The sequence below is a fragment of the Rhineura floridana genome, chromosome 1, assembly GCF_030035675.1.
Source record: "Rhineura floridana isolate rRhiFlo1 chromosome 1, rRhiFlo1.hap2, whole genome shotgun sequence".
Lineage (NCBI taxonomy): Eukaryota > Metazoa > Chordata > Lepidosauria > Squamata > Rhineuridae > Rhineura > Rhineura floridana.
The window spans coordinates 87,331,344-87,350,971 of NC_084480.1; the positions used below are offsets into that span (position 1 = coordinate 87,331,344).

General features: G+C 43.4%; 1 protein-coding gene across 6 annotated transcripts in view; it reads left to right on the forward strand.

Annotated features, from left to right (window-relative positions):
* LYRM7 (LYR motif containing 7) overlaps positions 1-19,628 on the forward strand; it is a 42,449-nt gene that overhangs the window by 13,357 nt on the left and 9,464 nt on the right. For 5 of the 6 annotated variants that reach the window (XM_061625547.1, XM_061625527.1, XM_061625564.1 and 2 more), the window contains exon 5: positions 2,614-2,707. In XM_061625547.1, coding sequence (XP_061481531.1) covers positions 2,614-2,684 — 71 coding nt within the window. In that variant the 3' untranslated portion in view covers positions 2,685-2,707. Of the gene's footprint in view, positions 1-2,613; positions 2,708-5,678; positions 5,945-19,628 lie in introns of those variants that run through there. The other variant, XM_061625537.1, reaches the window with a different exon arrangement.

Here is a 19,628-nt window from a genome sequence, read left to right on the forward strand (position 1 = left end):
CTCCCCACCACCACCTTGTTCTTTGGGGGGGGGAACCACCACCCTAAACCAGAAAGGGGTGGGGAGGTATGAGCACCCATTGTGCAACTCAACTCAGCGTATGAGCCATGCCACAGCATGTGCAGTGTACAAAGCCCTATACAGCTCGGGACCAGGATACCTGAAAGACCGTCTTACCCCTTATATACCCCGTCAATCACTGTACTCTTGCAGGTGAGGGCTGTGATGCCCCTATATTTATAATACTGTAAATATGGTAAGTGCGGGTTTATTAGAGTATATATGGTAAGTAGACTGAGTGAGAGGGGGGAGTACATGGGCTGGAATGCTGGAGAATGTATTATGATTGGCTGAGCGTTTGCGTGTCTGAAGGTATAAATGAGAGGATAACAGTTGAGAGAGTTCTGTTGGTGGTTGTTCTGAGGGAGGTTGGAGTTGATTTTGTGGGTTAGATTGGATTAGTCGGGTAGTGAGGTAGGTCATTAACGGCTAGAAACATAAAGAGTAACACATCTGATGAAACTATACCCTTGTTAAACTATACTTTAAGTAATCTTGTTATTCCTGTGTATATAAATAAATATTTCTTGGTTTACCTAATGTTTGATCCTTGGCTGGGTTACACAGACCAGAAGGGTGGGCAGGACATATAGCAAGGTTGGGAAACAGTATCAGTGGTGGCAGCGATGAAGAGATAGTGTAACATCATCAAGTATCCAGAACAACCCAGGGCTGTATTCTTTATAGGCACAAAGATACAGGGGGGTTGTGGCCTGCAAGTGCACCCAGACACAAAGTAGCAATAAGCCAGGAGGAGACTAAGACACAGTCTCAAGGCAATATTGTTTTACAGGAAGGTCTGGTGGTGCTGCCTAGCAGTGGGATCTTGAGAGATCTTTGCTAGAGCCAGTGAGAGAACTGTTTAAAAGACCAGGACCCTGAGGTGGGACCGTGACAAGGCGGTGACCACAGGAGGGGTCCTCACAAGGGCCTCCTGCAGATACCATCTTATCAGGAGGTTCGTTCCGCACAATATAGGAAACAGACCTTTAGTGTGGTGGCACCTACGCTGTGGAATTCCCTCCCCTTAAATATTAGGCAGGCGCCATCTCTGCTATCTTTTTGACGCCCTTTGAAGACTTTCCTCTTTCAACAAGCCTCTTAAGTTGAGACCTATCCCAGTCTGCGTCTGTATTAGAATTGGTTTTAATATGTTTTCTGTAATAATTTTTTTAACCCTTTTTAAAAATGTTTTTAAAGCTTTTTTTTAATGTTTTTAACGTTTTGTTTTAATGTATTTTAAGGTCTTTTATGATGTTTTAAAGTGTTTTTAGCGTTTCTGTTTGCCGCCCTGGGCTCCTGCTGGGAGGAAAGGCGGGATATAAATCAAATAATAAATAAATGAATAAATACGAAGACTAACAGTAGAGTATCCTCCATATAGAACCTTTTATATAAGAACACAGGTGGTTGCCTTCTACCTATATTCCTATACGTGGATTACATTTGTTTGTTCTGTACAAGAGCAATGCTGTACCTCTAGTTCAAGAAACATAACAAATCTTCCTTCTTGCATCAAGACATCTATACCTTGAAAGTGGGTCATAGCATTACTGATGACCTTTACAGGGCCTGGTGCTCTTTAACTGATGTGTTTATGATACCCCTCAAGCTTAAACAATTGGTATCTTGAAATCTAGCTTATTCGCCATTTGGCTGTGTACAATTTCCTTTCTAAACTAGTTCTCTCCTCCATGCACACTGAATGTTAGGGAGGGATCTTCCATTCCTACAAAAGCAAGAAGCAATTGCAACTGGTCTAGCCATAAATGTCTGTCAAAGCTAATGTGGCACATAGAGATTAGGGATCTGGCTTATACAGAGTCACACCATTGGTCCATGTAGTCCAGTATTATCTACTCCAGGAGCCACCACTCATGGCTCCCACAGGCCCCTGTGAGTGCTTTTGCATGTTTCTTGGCACCTGCAGGGTTCCATCTCCCCACTCCACTGAAATTAGATTTGAAAGAAGCATTCTATGGCATCCAGTAGGATAGGCTGTGTGTGTGTGTGCCCATGACAATTTTTCCAGTTTGCAAACGTGCCCACAGACTCAAAAAAGGTTGGCAACCCTTGGAGTACACAATACTCAACTAGATAGATCAGTGGCCTGACTGTCAACTCCAGGGTGTTGGGCAGAGGTTTCTCCCACCACCTGCTCCCTGATCCTTTTTTGATGGCAAGGATTTAAGGTGGGACCTTCTGTAACTTGAAGATGCTTGTTCAGTAAAGTTAAAATTTGTTTTTCTTTTACTACAGATACTCCACTGCAGCAGCCATAAGTTGTCAAAATCCCTGCTAATTATTTAGTGCTGTGTCTAAAATGTGTAGATGGTCCTTCTAATGGGCAGGATTCTTTTTTAAAAAACCTGGCAAGTACCATAATGGGGTGGGTGGGAGAATTGCTCTAGTTCTGCAGTTTATGTTGTCAAGGTGGATAGACAATTGTTCTTTTTTTGTAAAGATCATGTGGACTCCTGGGAGGAAGGGTGGAATATAAATTCAATATATAATAAATATATAATAATAAACACAGGTAATCTTCTCTTCCAGTGCTTATACCGAGAAAAGAGCTGCTGTTGGACAACATAACCCTGAGTGACACACCAAAGCAGAAGTCATGAATTTGGGCGAATAAAGTTTTATGGTAACTCTTAACTGTTGTGTAACTTTGTTCCTTGTAAACTTAGATTTACTTCCTGCACTATTCATTCTAAATCACAGGTGGGGAATCTTTGGCCATAGACCTAATTAGGCCTGGGCTTCAAGACTGTTTCCCCCAAATCACACCCACCTGCCGCAAACTTGATGTCAGGCAAGGCTGCAAATGCACAGTCAGGAACCTTAAAGTGCACTCCTAATTGTGCATTGGCAAGGGAGGCTTGATTTCACAACCAATAACTTTCCCCACCCTACTCCAAACAAAGTCCTTAAAAACAAAAACTTTGTGTATTTGTGTTCAAACTAAATGCAGAAAATATTGGATTTTGTTGGTAGATTCAGGAAATTACTGCAATTTTATTACTTTATGGGGAGAACATATTTTTGAATGAATTGAAACTTTCCCCAAGCCTTTCCATACCATGTATCTCCACTGGAAAAGATTTATTTTTCATATACTTAGAGTAGACCCATTTGAAATCAATGGATTTCATGTCAATTCATTCCAGTGGGTCTACTACCTATGATTTAACTGGATACAATCACTATGCTCTTCCTCTCCATGAAAATATGTTAATAACCTTTAGTTCAGAATTTAAAACTGTTTATTTTGGATTTTGAAGCATGGGCCCTATCAGTACCATATATTTAAAACACTCTTATATCACTGAATACTCATGGCTTCCCCCAAATAATCCTGGGAACTGTAAATTGTTAAGGGTGCTTAGAAGTTTTAGGAGACCCCTATTCCCTTCCCAGAGCTACAGTTCCCAGAGTGGTTTAGCAATCAATCCTCCTTCCCAGGGAACTCAGAGAAATTGTACCTTGGTGAGGGGAATAGGGGTCTGGTATTAACTCTAAGCACCCTTAACTAACTGTACTTTCCAGGATTCTTTGGGAGACACTGTGAATGAAAATGTGATACAATGGTGCTTTAAATATATAGTGCAAATGGAGCCATAAGTATCATTTTGGGAAACAGTGAAATAAACCCTGAAATACCTCAAATTGGAGACGGGAATACTAGCGGCTTTCATTATCCCAAATTTGGGTTGTGAGTAACTAATGCTCTGGTTTACAATGGTGATCTGCAAAATACAAGAAGCACCTTTAGTGATGGCTATAAATATACAAGAAAAACCAAAAATATGGGCTGTATTATACAGCCACAAGAGGGGCTGTATACTACAGCCACAAGAGGGGCTGCATACTACAGCCAGCATGGATTTTTCACATGCCGCAAAGTTAAATTGAAAATACCGCCTCATGCCATTCTGCTGCTTCCCATAAGCTCATTTCAAATATAAACTTTACAAAAGTTATGGTCCTGAGCTCAGAAATGCTTGCTGAACAATTCTCTAAGTTTTCATGGAAGTACACAAAACACTCAGAGAATCCAGATTTCAAAGTGTAAAACGAGAAAAAATCCAGATCCCTGTTGGTTGTTTTTCTGTCACTGGTCTCATAATTTGTTGAAATTAATTAAAAATCACCCAAGTTCACAGAGTACCTGTAATCCTGTTACTGACCTGGCCCCATACTCTGACCTTCATCTTCTGCAGTTTAAAAGTTTTTAAAAAAATGCCTGGCTGATCTTTAATTAATTTAAGAGTTTTACCATTGAAGTTAATGATCAGCATGGGCGTGCTCAGTAAGAACCAACTGTCAGTGTTTTAAAAGCCAGATTCACAGCTGTTTGACCTGGCTAATCAGGTGGCCATGCCCACACCAGAAATTTATTCCACTTTAAACAGTCCTGGCTTCCCTCAAAAGAATCCTGGAAAGTGTAGTTTGTGAAGGGTACTGAGAGTTGTTAGGAGACTTCTATTTCCTTGACAGAACTCCAGTGGCCAGAGGGGTTTAACAGTCAGCCCCTCTTCTGGGAGTTGTAGCTCAGCACCCTTCACAAACTCCACTTCCCAGGATTCTTTGGGGGAAGCCATGACTGTCTGAAGTGAAATAAAAGTCTGGTGTGGACAGGGCTGTGGAGTCGGAGTTGGAAGCAATTCTGGGTGGAGTCGGAGTTGGACAGTAGAAAAATAGAGGAGTAGAAGTCGAAGGTTTGACGAACCGACTCCACAGCCTTGGGTGTGGATATGGCCAGGGACAGCTTTGGTTTAAATTTGGGTGAAAGACTACATGTGCCTGCTTTTCATGATTGAAACCCAAGGCGGCTTACATGTGGTTCCCAGGTGGTCTCCCATCCAGGCACTGACCACAGCTGACCCTGCTTAGCTTCAGTAGGGTGCTGGCCTTATGTACCTTCAGACCATAGCCTGGGATATATTAACTCTTCTCCAACCCTGTGAAGAACATGTAGCATAGGCTCAATCCTGACTACCCTTTCCAGCTTGCCCTTAAGCAATGGTGGAGAAACTTTTTGGCATAGATTTGGTAGGACCACCCAAGTGTCAGTCATCTGGCATGCAGAGATTTGCACCTGTCAAAGTTGGCCCGTGGGGGTGGGGGGAGATCATTCAAAGGGCTTGCCCAGCTCTGTGCACGGCACTTCCCAAATGTCCGATAACCAATTGCTGGGTGTTTGGGAAGCACTGCTCACAAGACTGAGCAAGCTTGGCAGGTCCAGCACTTGGGGAACACCAAGCACAGAGTTTGCAAAGTGCTTTGCACCATAGGTGGTTTTCAGGCCCCTGGGAAGTGCTGCAGACAGGGTTTTGCAGGCGCTGCCCCTTTCAGCCAATCCCTATCCTTACCTGCCTTACACCTGACATTATATGATGGCAGGTGTAGGGCAGGTAGGTGTGGATTGCCCCAAATGACATCACAGGCCAAATGGGGAGACCTTGCAGGTCACCTGTAGCAATTCAGTTTGTTAAAATTTGTGATGCAGAAGAAGGCTGTGTATGGACTTTGCAGTGGACTATTACATACAGTTCTAGACTTGATTCTCAAACTTTAAAGATGCCATATCTGACCGTTACACTATTCTTTTTCAGAAATTTACCTCATAAATCCATATTTTCACCCCTAAAATCTAATATGAACTTTTATAAAGGATTCTCTGAAGAAGACAGTTTCTCCTGTTCAGGAGACTTCCCACATTTCAATGTCTGAATTTTGGATATAAATTGTGGATATTAAAAAATGTGGTTAAACTGGTTCCCATCCAAATCATGTTATTAAATGTGGTAGCACTGTTATCATTGGGCTCCTCCAATCATTTTAAGTAGAACTTGAATTGCATGATGTACACTTGGCTCTTCTAGCCAAGAGGCAAAATGGTGTGCACACTAGTATAATAAATACCATTGATCTGATCTATAGTACATCTTTTTATATATTTTATGAGTTTGTGGACCTTGCTTGATTGTTCGCATCGTGTGTATACATGCTCTCTCCTCTCCCTCCCACCATCATCATTGTAGACTAAGAGCGGAAATCTGTTCTCCATTTATTATTTCAATCAAATTTATATTGTTTTTTTCCTTTAATAGCAACTGCCAAATATGTGTGTGCTTCTTGCTCTTAAGGTTGTGTGCACGGAGGGACCAATGAAGGTGTTTTTTTTTAAAGCAATAAACTTTAAACCTAGGCCTGATTTGAGGAATATTTATACAGTCACAAGAGGGGCTGTATACTACAGTCAGCATGGATTTTTTCCATGCTGCTAAGTTAAATTGAAAACACCATGCCATTATGATGCTTCCCATAAGCTCATTTCAAAACAAAATCTTACAAGACTTATAGTCCTGAACTCAGAAACATTTGCTTAACAACCCTCTCAATTTTCTTGGCGATACGCAAAACAGTCAGACAGAACCAAGAGTTCAAAGTGTAAAAAGAGAGAGAGAGAAACCAGACCCCTTTTGGGCTTTTTTCTGTCAGAGTTCTCATAATCTGTTGAAATTAATTAAAAATCAGCCATATTCAGAGTACCTGTAATCCTGTTACTGACCTTGCCCCATACGACCTTCATATTCTGCAGTTTAAAGGTTTTTTAAATGCCTGGCTGATTTTTAATTAATTTAAGAAATGTAACATTAAACTTGATGATAATGTTGGGCATGCTCAGTAAGAACCAGTGTTCTAAAACCCAGTCTCACAGCTGCTTGGCTTGCCTAATCGGGGTCACACCCATACCAGACCTTTATTTCACGTGAGACAGTCATGGCTTCCCCCAAAGAATCTTGGGAAGTGTAGTCTGTGAAGGGTGCTGAGAGGAGGCTCCTATTCCCCTGACAGAGCTCCAGTGGCCAGAGTGGTTTAACAGTAAGCCGCTCTGATTGAAGCTCTGTGAGTTTCAGGGCTTCTCCTACCAACTCTCAGCACCCTTCACTAACTACACTTCCAAGGATTCTTTGGGAGAAGCCATGACGGTCTAAAGTAGAATAAAGGTCTGGTGTGGATGTGGCCAGGGACAGCTTTGGTTTAAATTTGGGTAGGAAGCTACATGTGTCTGCTGTAGAATAAAAAGGTGGGGGAAACTCTGACAAAGAATGATACTGTTCACAATGTTTTCCTTTTGGAAATGAAAGGAGCTTCCCCTCTGCCCAGTGCCCATGCATCCAATCTCCTCATCTTCCTGCCTTCCTTTTCCCCTCCCTGCCCCTCCCCCAGGTCGGTTTCACCTATCCTAAGCGTGATTGCAGAGGAGTAAATCCCACTGAACTCATAAAGCATGGAAATGATCAAACCTGCCCTCCCCTCCTCCTCCCTCTTATCCCCTCCCTCTTGCCCCTTCCTTCCCTTCCTTCCCCTCCCCTATTCCCTCCTCCTTCCCCTCCCCTATTCTCTCCTCCCCCATAGTTAGTTTTACCTATTCTAGGACTATGACCCGGGAGACCAGGGTTCAAATCCCCAAACAACCATGAAGCTCGCTGGGTGACCTTGGGCCAGTCACTGCCTCTCAGCTTCAGAGGAAGGCAATGGTGAAACCACCTCTGAATACCGCTTACCGTGAAAACCTTTTCATAGGGTCGCTATAAGTCGGAATCTACTTGAAGGCAATCCATTTCATTTTCAAGCATGATTGCAGAGGAGTAAATCCCATTGAACTCAATAAGCATGCAAATGATCAGACCTGCCCTCCCCTCTTCTTTCCTCCCATCACCTCCCTTTTGCCCCTGCCCTCCCCTTTCCTTCATCCCTCCCCCTCCCCTTACAATTCCCTCCCCCTCCATCTGCTTCCCTCTTCCTCTTTCCCTCTACTCTCCCCTCCCTGTCATGTCCAGGTTGGGGCTCAGGAGCCAGACCAGTTGGTGAAAGCAAATCAGTTTTTATTAAAGTAATATCCAGACAAAGACTACGCCGTCTCATGAAGTTTCACTACAAAACATAACCTGCGACTTGGAAGAAAGTTGACAGAACAAGGAACCACTATTCCCCCTGTCCCTTAAGAAGGGAGCAATCGAGCGCGAATTCTCTCACTCCGCTTCAAAGTGCTCTCATCCACACCCCTCCTCTCCCCCTTCTTTTGCTGCCTCTTTTGCTGTCTCCTTGTACATGGTGAAGGGGGTGCCACTGCCCCCTCCCCTTCTGAGGACTCTGCTTCAGGTATGGGGGAAAGCGGGGGGGGGCAAGGCCTAAACCATCTGGCTCCTTGCTTTTCCCTCGATCAGGAGGAGGTTGGATTCCCCCTTGCCCTCCCTCCTTCTCCAACTGCTCTAAGCTCGAAGGGGGAGGAGGCGTGGGAAGCTCACGGGAAGGATATGTGTCTGTTGGACATTCAAGGTCTTCGCTGCCAGACAGTTCTATCTCTGAGCTTCCCTCCCCCTCCTCTGCGTCTTCTTCATACGGCTCTGGCCAAAGGACCCCCTCCCTCTCCTCATCTTCTGAAGCATCAGGGCCCCAGTCCTGCATCCTGACACCATCCCCTTTCCCATGCTGTGCTCCCCCCCCAACTTGTCGGCTTAGGACGATGAGGGAACCATTGATGAAAGTTTTTTACTAAGTCCGGAGCATGGACATCGCTCTTATTTTCCCATGACCTGTCGGCTGGTCCATAACCCTTCCAGTGAATCAAATACTGTAGTTTATTACGCCTTCTACTTGAGTCCAGAATGTCTGCCACTTCAAACTCAGTTTGCTCATCCGCTATTAACGGCGCCCCTGGAGATTACACCGGTCTTAACTCGCTGGGAGGGGCTGCTTTCGTTAACAAGGAGCGATGGAACACAGGGTGTATTTTAAAAGTATCTGGCAACTTCAGACGATAAGCCACTGGGTTGATTTGCGCCTCTATTTCAAAGGGCCCCACTCTCTTATCCTGCAGCTTCCTGCATTTGCCCGGCATCTGGAGGAAGCGGGTAGACAACCATACCTTGTCTCCTATTTGAAGGGGGGGGCCTCCCATCGATGTTGATCAGCAATTCGTTTATACTCCGTTTTGGCCTCGTCTAATTGTTGTTTCAGTACCTGCTGCACTGCCTGAAGCTCCTGCAGAAATTCCCCTGCAGCCGGTACAGGCATACTTCCTGTACTGCTAGGGAAAGCTTTGGGGTGGAATCTATAATTAGCAAAGAAAGGTGTTTGTCCAGTACTGGTATGCAAGGAGTTATAAGCAAATTCTGCAAAATGCAAATAAGAGACCCAATCAGTCTGTTGGTAAGACACATAACAACGTAAATACCTTTCTAGAACAGCATTAAGTCTCTCCGTCTGCCCGTCTGTCTGGGGGTGATGTGCTGAAGAAAGTTTTAACTCCGTCTGCAGCTGTTTCCAAACAGCCCTCCAAAATTTAGCTGTAAACTGAGTTCCTCGATCCGAGACTAGGCTATTTGGCAATCCATGCAGTTGATAGATTTCCTTTATGAACAGTTTTGCTGTTTCTCTAGCTTCTAAGGCTCCTGAGCAAGGAAGGAAATGAGCCATCTTGGTCAATGAATCCACTATGACCAATATTGCCGTCATTCCTTGTGACTTCGGTAAATCAGTTATAAAATCCATGGAAAGGTCCTTCCAAGGTTCGGTCGGCGTGGGTAGAGGGTTCAGCAACCCTACCGGTTTTCCCGTGTCTGTTTTCACTCGCATACAGACAGAGCAGGATTTTACATAGTTCTCAATGTCTCGGTGCATTTGGGGCCACCAAAAATCCTTAGCCACATTCTGAATGGTCTTAAAGATGCCAAAGTGCCCAGCCGTGATAGAGTCATGACATTGACGCAAAATTCTGAGTCTTAGGTCCCCCTTTGGCACATATCTGGCAGCTTTAAACCACAACAGTCCATCCTTCCAATGGAAATTTACTTCTGAATCCTGGTCCTGTTCCATTTCCTGGATATATTGTTGCATGCATGGATCCCCCTGCTGTGCCTTCCTGAGCTCCTCTTCCCACGAAGGCTGGCATAATCCCAACATCAGCTTCTCCGGCAGGACAATGTACTGGGGGGGGGGCTGTCAACTTCATCTCCTTTGTATTGCGGTTGTCTAGATAGAGCATCCGCTCTCTGATTTTTTGCATGGGCATGGTAAGTAATCCTGAAGTTAAACCTGGCGAAAAACTGCGACCAACATATCTGTCTCTGGTTCAGCTTCCTAGTTGTTTGCAGACTTTCCAAGTTCTTATGATCAGAACGTACTTCTATCTGATGCTGGGCTCCCTCTAAATACTGTCTCCAATTCTCAAATGAGTCCTTGATGGCTAACAGCTCTTTTTCCCACACTGTATAATTTCTTTCGGCATCCTTTAATTTTCTGGAGAAATACGCACAGGGATACAATTCCTTCCCGTCCATTTCTGGTTGCAAAAGAACCCCCCCTATGGCTAGGTCTGTAGCATCTGCTTCCCGACGAAAGGGCCGGTAGGGTCAGCAAAACGCAAGATAGGCTCAGATGTGAATTTCCTTTTCAGTTCCTCGAAAGCTCTTGCTGCATTCTCTGTCCATTGAAACTTTCCTTTTCCCCTTAAACAGTCAGTAAGGGGGGCTGTTAGCTTAGAAAAGCCAGGGATGAATTTTCTGTAGTAATTGGCAAATCCCAAAAAACGCTGTACATCCTTCTTGGTGGTCGGCTGGCCCCAATCCAATACACAACTCACTTTTCCTGGATCCATCTCCACTCCTCCTGCTGAGATTCGGTATCCAAGGAAGTCCAAAGATGACAAGTCAAACCCACATTTCTCTAACTTGGCATACAAGTGGTTATCTCTCAGTCTTTTCAACACAGTTTTCACGCCTTGATCATGTTCTTTCTGGTTCTTTGAAAACACCAGAATATCATCCAGATAACAAATCACATACTGATCCAAGAGGTCTCTAAACACTTCGTTCATAAACTTTTGAAACACGCCAGGGGCCCCACATAGCACGAAAGGCATCACCAAGTATTCAAATTGACCATAGGAGGTGTTGAAACCTGTCTTCCATTCATCCCCCTCTTTCATTCGAATCAGATTATATGCTCCCCTTAAATCCAGTTTCGTGAAGATTGTTGCAGAACGCAGTCGGTCTAACAATTCCGGAATCAGGGGCAACGGATAACTGTTAGGGATAGTAATTTGATTTAATGCACGGTAATCATTACAGGGTCTGAGTTCACCTCCTTTCTTCTTCACGAACAGCAAGGGGGCCCCTGCGGGGGATTGTGAGGGACGGATAAATCCTCGCTTCAGGTTTTTTTCCAAAATCTCAGAGCCGCTCTCTCTGGCTCTGTAAGGGAGTAAATTCTTCCAGCTGGAATGCTTGCTCCTGGCACTAAATCAATGACACAGTCATAAGGGCGAAGAGGAGGTAAGGACTCTGCTTCCTTTTCATCAAACACATCCCCAAAATCTACATATTTCGAGGGAAGGGCCACTTCCTTGACCCCCTGCACAGCTGCTGCTAGAGTTTTTACGGTTATCTCTGGCTGACAGTTCTCGTGACAGTACTGAGAAGTGAACCATACAACCGCATCCTTCCAGGCTATCTTTGGTTCATGCTTTGCTAGCCAGGGCATTCCCAGAATCACATCAAAGTTCGAGAGATCTGACACATACAAGGAAATTAACTCTTCATGCCCAGGAATTTCTAGTTTCAATTCCTCCGTGGCTCGTGTCACTCCACCTGATTTCAAAGGTCTACCATCAATAGTTTCCACTGACAAGGGGGTGTCCAGTTTCCATTGGGAGATTCGGTAACGTTTTGCCAACTTTGCATCAATAAAATTGGTAGAGGCTCCACTGTCAATCATCGCTGTAGAGTTAAACATTACTCCTGTGGAAGTTGTAATCCGAATTGGCAGCACCAGTACCCCTTTTGAGGGGGGCTGTGCTACTGGAGGCCCTTTGTACATAGCGGCCCCCAGCCCTCCGGCCTGCACGAGAGCTGGGTACTTTAGTTTCCTGATGGCTCTGTTTTATCCCTTTTAAGTCTGCATTCTCTAGCTACGTGGCCTGGCTTCGAACAGTAAAAACAGACGTTCCCGACAACGCCTTTCTTTTTCCTCTTCCGACAGCTTCGGACGAGCCCCTCCCTGTCCTTCGCCTGGGTCACCTGGCATCCCTGGAGTGGAAGGGATTTTACTGCGGGATGCTGAAGCTGAGTACCTCTGTACATCCTGTTTCTTTTCCAGGTGTCTTCCTTCCAACCGGTGATTGATTTGCAGGCACAGCCTAATCAGCACAGGCAAGTCAGTTGGGGGTGTAGTTCTGGCCAGATCATCCAAGATCTCGGCATTCAGTCTACTTCTGTACATAAACATCAGGGCTAAGTCATTATAACCAGTTTCCTGAGCCAGAATTTTAAAGGCATTAGTATACTCTGAAACAGTTCCTTTCCCTTGCTTCAAAGCGCCCAATTGCCTCGCCACAGTCTCAGCTCTTTGAGGGTCCTGAAACATCTCGGTCATGGCTTGCATAAATCCTCGATATCTTCCTAGAATGGCATCCTTTCTTACCAGATAGGGAGTGACCCACTTGGCAGCTTCCCCTTCCAATAGACTGATCACGAAGGCCACTTTGGCCGCATCACTAGGAAACTCTACATTCCTAATGTCCAGATACATTTCACATTGAGCCACGAAAGTGGAGAGTTGGTCACTCTGTCCTGCATATTTAGGTGGTAATCCAATCGGGATCTTAACCACGGCGGCTGAAGGGGCTGTCCGCATTTGGGCTATCATGGATTTCAAGGTTTGGTTGTCAGTTTTCAATGCCCTTACTGACGCCAACAAGGTTTGGACATCTGCCTGTAAATCTGCAACATTCGTCCTCAGCTGTCGCACATCCTCTGCCTCAGAAGTGGGATTTGTCCCCCCTGCTGCTCTCTGTTCCATCTTGTCACGTTCAAGTGGTAGAAGCTTTGAGGGTGGGGTAGGTGGTTCTGTCAAACTGTCGTGTCCAGGTTGGGACTCAGGAACCAGACCAGTTGGTGAAAGCAAATCAGTTTTTATTAAAGTAATATCCAGACAAAGACTACGCCGTCTCATGAAGTTTCACTACAAAACATAACCTGCGGCTAGGAAGAAAGTTGACAGAACAAGGAACCACTATTCCCCGTCCCTTAAGAAGGGGGCAATCGAGCGTGAATTCTCTCACTCCGCCTCAAAGTGCTCTCATCCACACCCCTCCTCTCCCCCTTCTTTTGCTGCCTCTTTTGCTATCTCCTTGTATGTGGTGAAGGGGGTGCCACTGCCCCCTCCCCTTCTGAGGACTCTGCTTCAGGTATGGGGGAAAGCGGGGGGGCAAGGCCTAAACCATCTGGCTCCTTGCTTTTCCCTCGATCAGGAGGAGGTTGGATTCCCCCTTGCCCTCCCTCCTTCTCCAACTGCTCTAAGCTCGAAGGGGGAGGAGGCGTGGGAAGCTCACAGGAAGGATATGTGTCTGTTGGACATTCAAGGTCTTCGCTGCCAGACAGTTCTATCTCTGAGCTTCTCTCCCCCTCCTCTGTGTCTTCTTCACACGGCTCTGGCCAAAGGACCCCCTCCCTCTCCTCATCTTCTGAAACATCAGGGCCCCAATCCTGCATCCTGACACTCCCCCATGGTCAGTTTTACCTATCCTAGCCATGATTGCATGGGAGTAAATCCTACTGAACTCAATAAGCATGCAAATGATCAGACCTGCTTTTCTCCTCTCCTCTCCCCTCCTCCCTTCTTCCTCCCCTACCCACTTATTTCTGTTCTTTGGGCTGATTGCAGGTGTTGCCACCACTCACCATATGCTCAGAGGCACATGTTACCAAATTCTTCCAAGCTACACAGGAAGTGGATTGGACTGTGAAAGATCAACCCAAATTGTATTTGCATTTTGACCAATTTGTAGGGCAGTACAGTATCTCAAGAGAGGTCGGATCTCCTGCTCCCCTGGTGCATTCACTACAGCTGCCCAATTTCCCTGCTTTTTAAAGTTTGATAGAAATATCTGTGGGCTATAAGTGCATTCTTAAACTGCAAGGTTTTTTGCCTATTGGTGAATTAAATTAGGTTTCCCTTGTCTTGGTTCAAAGGGTATACAGCAGCGCCTTTTAAAATATCTCTTCTATAGGCATGAACATTCATTCTTGCTATATTTTTCTCTCTGAAAAATGCTGGATTGGTGTCAATTTTGCAAAGCTGAACTACAAGGGTTTTTATTATATCTGTAAATAAAGCAATTTAACTTCTAGTACTGGCAGTTCTTTACACTTTCTTTGTCAAAAGGGGAAAGATATTGACACTGGAAAAACTAAATATAAGGCCAACCAACCTTTGCAGGAAGAGCAGAATCCTATTTTGCTACATGGGATGACTTTTTTCAAAAAAAATCCTATTTCTTAGCATAAAACAGTTCACTCTATTATGATGAATGGGACATGCACATGCATAGTCATGACTGCAATTTCATATCTGTGTAACCTTATTGTAGATAAACAGGAATTAATGGGTGGCATCCAGCGATATCTATCCTCTTGTGTAATGGGACTCTTTACACCTTGACAGAAGCTCAGAAGAGAGGGAGCCAACCAAATCTTTTTAGGAAGGGAATGCCACAATCTGGGCACTGCAACTAAGAATGCATTAGATTCAGCACTTAATTTTTATACATCAGTGAGTTATGATGTAGAAGCCATTCTTCTAACTGTCCTAAATCATCCAGGTGTTGAACATTGCCTGCCTAGCTCCATTGTAAAATGGGTTCCATTTTTCATCGCCTTCATTCCTAGATATAGAGCACATTTGTTCAATGTGTACAAGAGAAGTGTTTCACATTCAGTTCCAACAGCCATAACAAATCTTCCTTCTTGCATCACATATCCATACCTTTACTGAAGACCCAATACAAGCAACAAGATTTATGGCGGTGCTTGTTTATTGGAGTGTTGGATTATGATATTTCTCAAGCTGAAATAATTCATTCCTTGAAATCTAGTTGATTCACCATTTGGCCGTGTGCAATTTCCTTTCTGAACTAGTTCTGTCCTCTGTATATGCTGAACATTGGGAAGATCTTGCTTTCCTACAAAAGCAGAAATCAATCATAACTGGTCTAGCTGTGAATGTCTGTCATAGCCAATATGGTATATAGAACTTGGGAAAATGTCTTAGTCAGACTATTGGATCATCTAGCTCATAATGCCTATACTGACTGCAACTTCACTTCAGGATTTCCCAGAGTATTTCTCAGTTTTACCTGCAGAAGATAGGAATTGAACCTTGTACCTCTTGCATTCAAGGCAGTTGCTCTACCACAGAGCTACAGCGCCAAATAAAATTGTCACAGTGTGTCTTCCAGCATAAATTATATTTGTTTTCTAGCACTCACTTAGAACTGAAGAGGGGGAAACTTACTATGATCAAAAATATTTCCAGTAAATTTCTAAATTCTGCAGTAAAAACAACTAGAAGGCAAATGCAGTCCTAAAAAAAGGATCACCTGTTAGGCCCTGGCCGGAAAATGGCCAGTTTAAGCTTTGTGTGTATGTCTTACAAACCTTGAGATCTTTAGTGGAGCTCACTGCTGTCATGATCACTTGTGATCTAATGATACAAGATGTGTGTCAGCAACCATTTTCTCAGTTTTTCCCTAAATGCCTTTTCAAATTTAAGTGGGAAAATAGAATAAAAATTGAGTAAAATATGTTAACGCTGATGATGTATTGTGAATGGAAGCTCTTCTTGCAAAGGGTGAAAGATGCCCCTCAAAAGCAGACTAGCTTGAGTGGTTTCATCTACATCCTTCGTCTACCATGCATTGGTGGTGAAGAGGTTTTGATCCATTTTAACAGGCATAATATAGGGTACTAAAATATGCATGATAGTCAAATAAGACATTCTTACATTCAGACTGTACTTTTAAATTTTAAAAAAGAACGCAATTGGTTTTTTAATTTGGGTGTCTCTTAACAAGACAACATGACTGGTTTTGATTGCCTTATTGTTGGTCCACATGGATACTTTCCATGTTTTGTGTTGCCTGGGTTGTTTCTCACTGGCCAATATATAGCCTGAGGTCAACTCTTGTGGTTCAGATATGGTGCATGAAATTCCATAGATCGGAGGGAGAGAGGGGAAAACAAACCAGAAGTATTCTTCCACGTTTCAGAGAATGTCTTGAGACAAACAGAAAATTTGCCAGGCTGTAACTTCACCAGTTCAAATGTCTGTGCGCTATGGCACCTCCAGCAAATTAGCTATCATACGACTAAGAACAGCAACAAAGTTATGTCCTGAGCAAGAATAATACTGGGAGAAGAAAAAGAGAGTCTTGCTGTGCCTCTGGAAAAGACCCTTGCAAGAGTTTCTTTTTAATTGGCATAAATAGTTGAATTATTGAATATGTTTATTGCTCCAGAAACCATTACAAAGAATTGAACAAGCATTAAAACCAGCTGCTGTATAAACTGCTAGGGCCTAAATAGTCAAGTCTTTTACTTCTAGTATTTAATCCTCTCTGCAGTTCAAGATTATTTCAATCTTGATTTTGGAGATAGAAAGAGGCAAGTGGTTTGCTTTGGAAACTTCTGTCAAAGAGACTTCTGTCAACTTTGCTTCTGTCAAAGAGAGAATGAATGTGAGCCTTGGTAGTCATTGATTCAAAATGGGCAGTTCACCAAAGAAAACAGAGCTGTGGCATGAACAGTAATGCAAAACAAATGAGAACATGAATGAGGATGAGAACATTAACATTCAGAGAACAGGAAAACAAGAACAAACCAAAGAATGCAAAATAAAGCATTGTCATCATGTTGCTTTTATTTAAAGAGGCTGGCTGTTCTTTCTTTCTCTCCCCCACCCCTGGCCACTATCCTAATAGTGCAGAGTGTGAATAATTCTATGGATGTTTAGCCTGAAAATCCTCATCCTTCCCTTCCTTTTTGGTCTCACAAGTAGAGGAATAGTTTCTTAGGGTGTTTTCTTCATTGTATGTCTCTGTACTTGTAACAGCAGGCTAACCAGACATGACAGTTAACTCATGCTCCTTTCTGGATGAAATCTTTGAGCAGTAATCCCAAGCTATGGCCAGAGGTGCATTAATGACGCACAAGAGGCCTCAAATGTGCCATATCTCAGTGGTGGTGCATCTGCCTTACATGCAGAAGGTCCCAGGCTCAATCCCTGACATCTCAAGGTACAACTGCAAGAGAACCCTGTCTGAAATCCTAGAGAGCCACTGTCTCTAGATGGGCCATTGGTCTGGCTCAATATAAGGCGGTTTCCTGTGTTCCTGTGCCTTGAAATGTGAAGTCACCATGCTGGATAGTAGGATAGCTACTACTCATGATGACTATGCAAATACCAGTTGCTGGGGAGCAATAGCTGTAGCGCACTATTCCCTTACGTTTCTGAGCTTCCCAAAGTCTTCTGCTTGGGTGAAATAGGCCTTTGTTCTGATCCAGCAGGGCTTTTGTGTTCTTAAAGAGCATTCTGTGCACTTTAAAGTTGGGAGGCTTTGTGCAGTATTAATTTGTGCCCCTCTTCTACACAAACTTCATGCTACAATGAGAGGTGTAGGAAAACGTTAGAAGTATTGCCACTACCCAAAAAGCATGGTCCAACTCCCATCCCTCTTCCTTGACACAGTGGACAAAAGGGAAGGGTAGGATACCTGGACGCAATGGCCTAAATCCAGACATAGGTATGGTACGCCCATTTAAAGGAGATGGGGGAGAAAAGGAAGTTGGCACTGGAGTTTCTTGTTATATGCCTGCTTCCCCACACACACACTCCACCTGCTTGTTCTGTATTTGCCACGTAAACCAGACTCTCCCACAGTTGCAAAGAGAACAATTGCCCTTTGTATAAAAGCTGATATATTTGTATGTATCTTGTAAAAGTGAAGTGTGCTTCCAGCTTTAATTCAGGGAAACAGAGCTGTTCTCTGGGTACCAAACATTTGGGACTCTGTCTTAGAATAAGGGTAAACCAAAGGTTGGGCTAAGGCCGGGACCCTTCCCAAGAAACTATAATGGACTTCACATAAGCTAAAATATACCTTCCAATGTAATTTACCAGGATCATTACAAAAAGGGGGTACATGCATGGGTCATTGACTGCAAAAAAAGTTGAATAGGTTTAGTTTTTGAGGTTTGGATCAAGAAAGTAATATCATTGCATGAGAGAGATCAGGAAGATGCTTTGGATACTATAGTAATGGCTTTGCTATCGCTAAGCAGAGCAAGAACTATTCAATACCAACATTCTCTTCAGTTCCTTTTTCATGCTGCTATAAAAATGTTTATTAAAAATAACACTAAATGATTGAACTCAAACTACTTTCATTAGCTAAAAGGGGAATTGGAAATGACTTTGGAGGCTACATGATGTGGCAAAATGACAATCAAAATAAAGAAGACTTACATGGCTTTAGCCTTTAGCGGGCTATTAGGTGATGAATGCTCATTGGTAGCCTCTGGCTAGCTTTAAAAACACATAGCCAGGAACAAGTCATTTAGCAATACTTGATAGCATAGCAACAAATCATAAGATTGACTCCCAGTTTCCACTTTTGCTGCCTCAAGCAAGTGATAAATGCATGCCTACCTGGTGCAGTAATGATAAAGAATTATTTAGAAATACCTGCCATCTGGCAATCAAAAGCTGGTAACAACATTTGTTCAGATTATGATTTATGGCTGTTGAAATAAACAGATAAATATCAAACACAATTGTAGCAAAGTCTCACACAGCTGGGATTGATAAGCGAATTTGATATTTCTCAAGTGAATATTAATATTAAACATTAGTGGTCTCCCATTTGGTTGAAAACTACTTAGTTTAGTGTTGCAGCAATTAGGGTGTATTCTGTATTCCTGTTATCTCTAGTTCACACCCGGTTAACAGCATATCTTCCTGTGTGTATAATGCACCCACACCTATGTGTGTATACACATATCTTACATTTCTTGATCCACTTCATGCATCTGGGGAACCAGAATGCCACAATAAAGTAGTTTAACTTTAGCATTTTAGGTAGCAAGGAGTGTTGTATAGACTGGATTGCAACTAAAATGGTCTCCATGTTATTCTCATAGGAGACCAATGGTATGCAACATGAACAGCCAACTGTATTCCCAGGTACAACACCCATTTTTCAGATAATGGTTTAAGGTTTGTCAGTATATATTGCCAATGCAAACTCAGCTTTTCATGGGTGGTCAGGCAGCAACACCTAGTAGTAATGGGATAAGGGATTCACAATTATGCAGCACATGCCTCCAGACACTACTGTGGCATCATGTATAAAAGCCCCAAAGAGTGGAATCTCTCTCTCTTAAAACTTTTGAAAACCCTCAGCAAATTTTGTACTGCCATTAATAAAAATTTGGCAGGCTTACTAGGGGCCAGATAACAATGCCTCAGAGGCTGATCCAGCTATGGGCCACCAACTGGCCATCCCTGATTTAGACACTTTTCATCTGTTAGAAACTCTGGACAACGTTCCAACACTCCCAATATTTATACAGCAAGTTTTTGTACATACGGTCTTCCTTGCCTCCTGATTAATGGAAGCAAAATAGATGGAACTACTTTAATATTCTAAAACGGAGCAA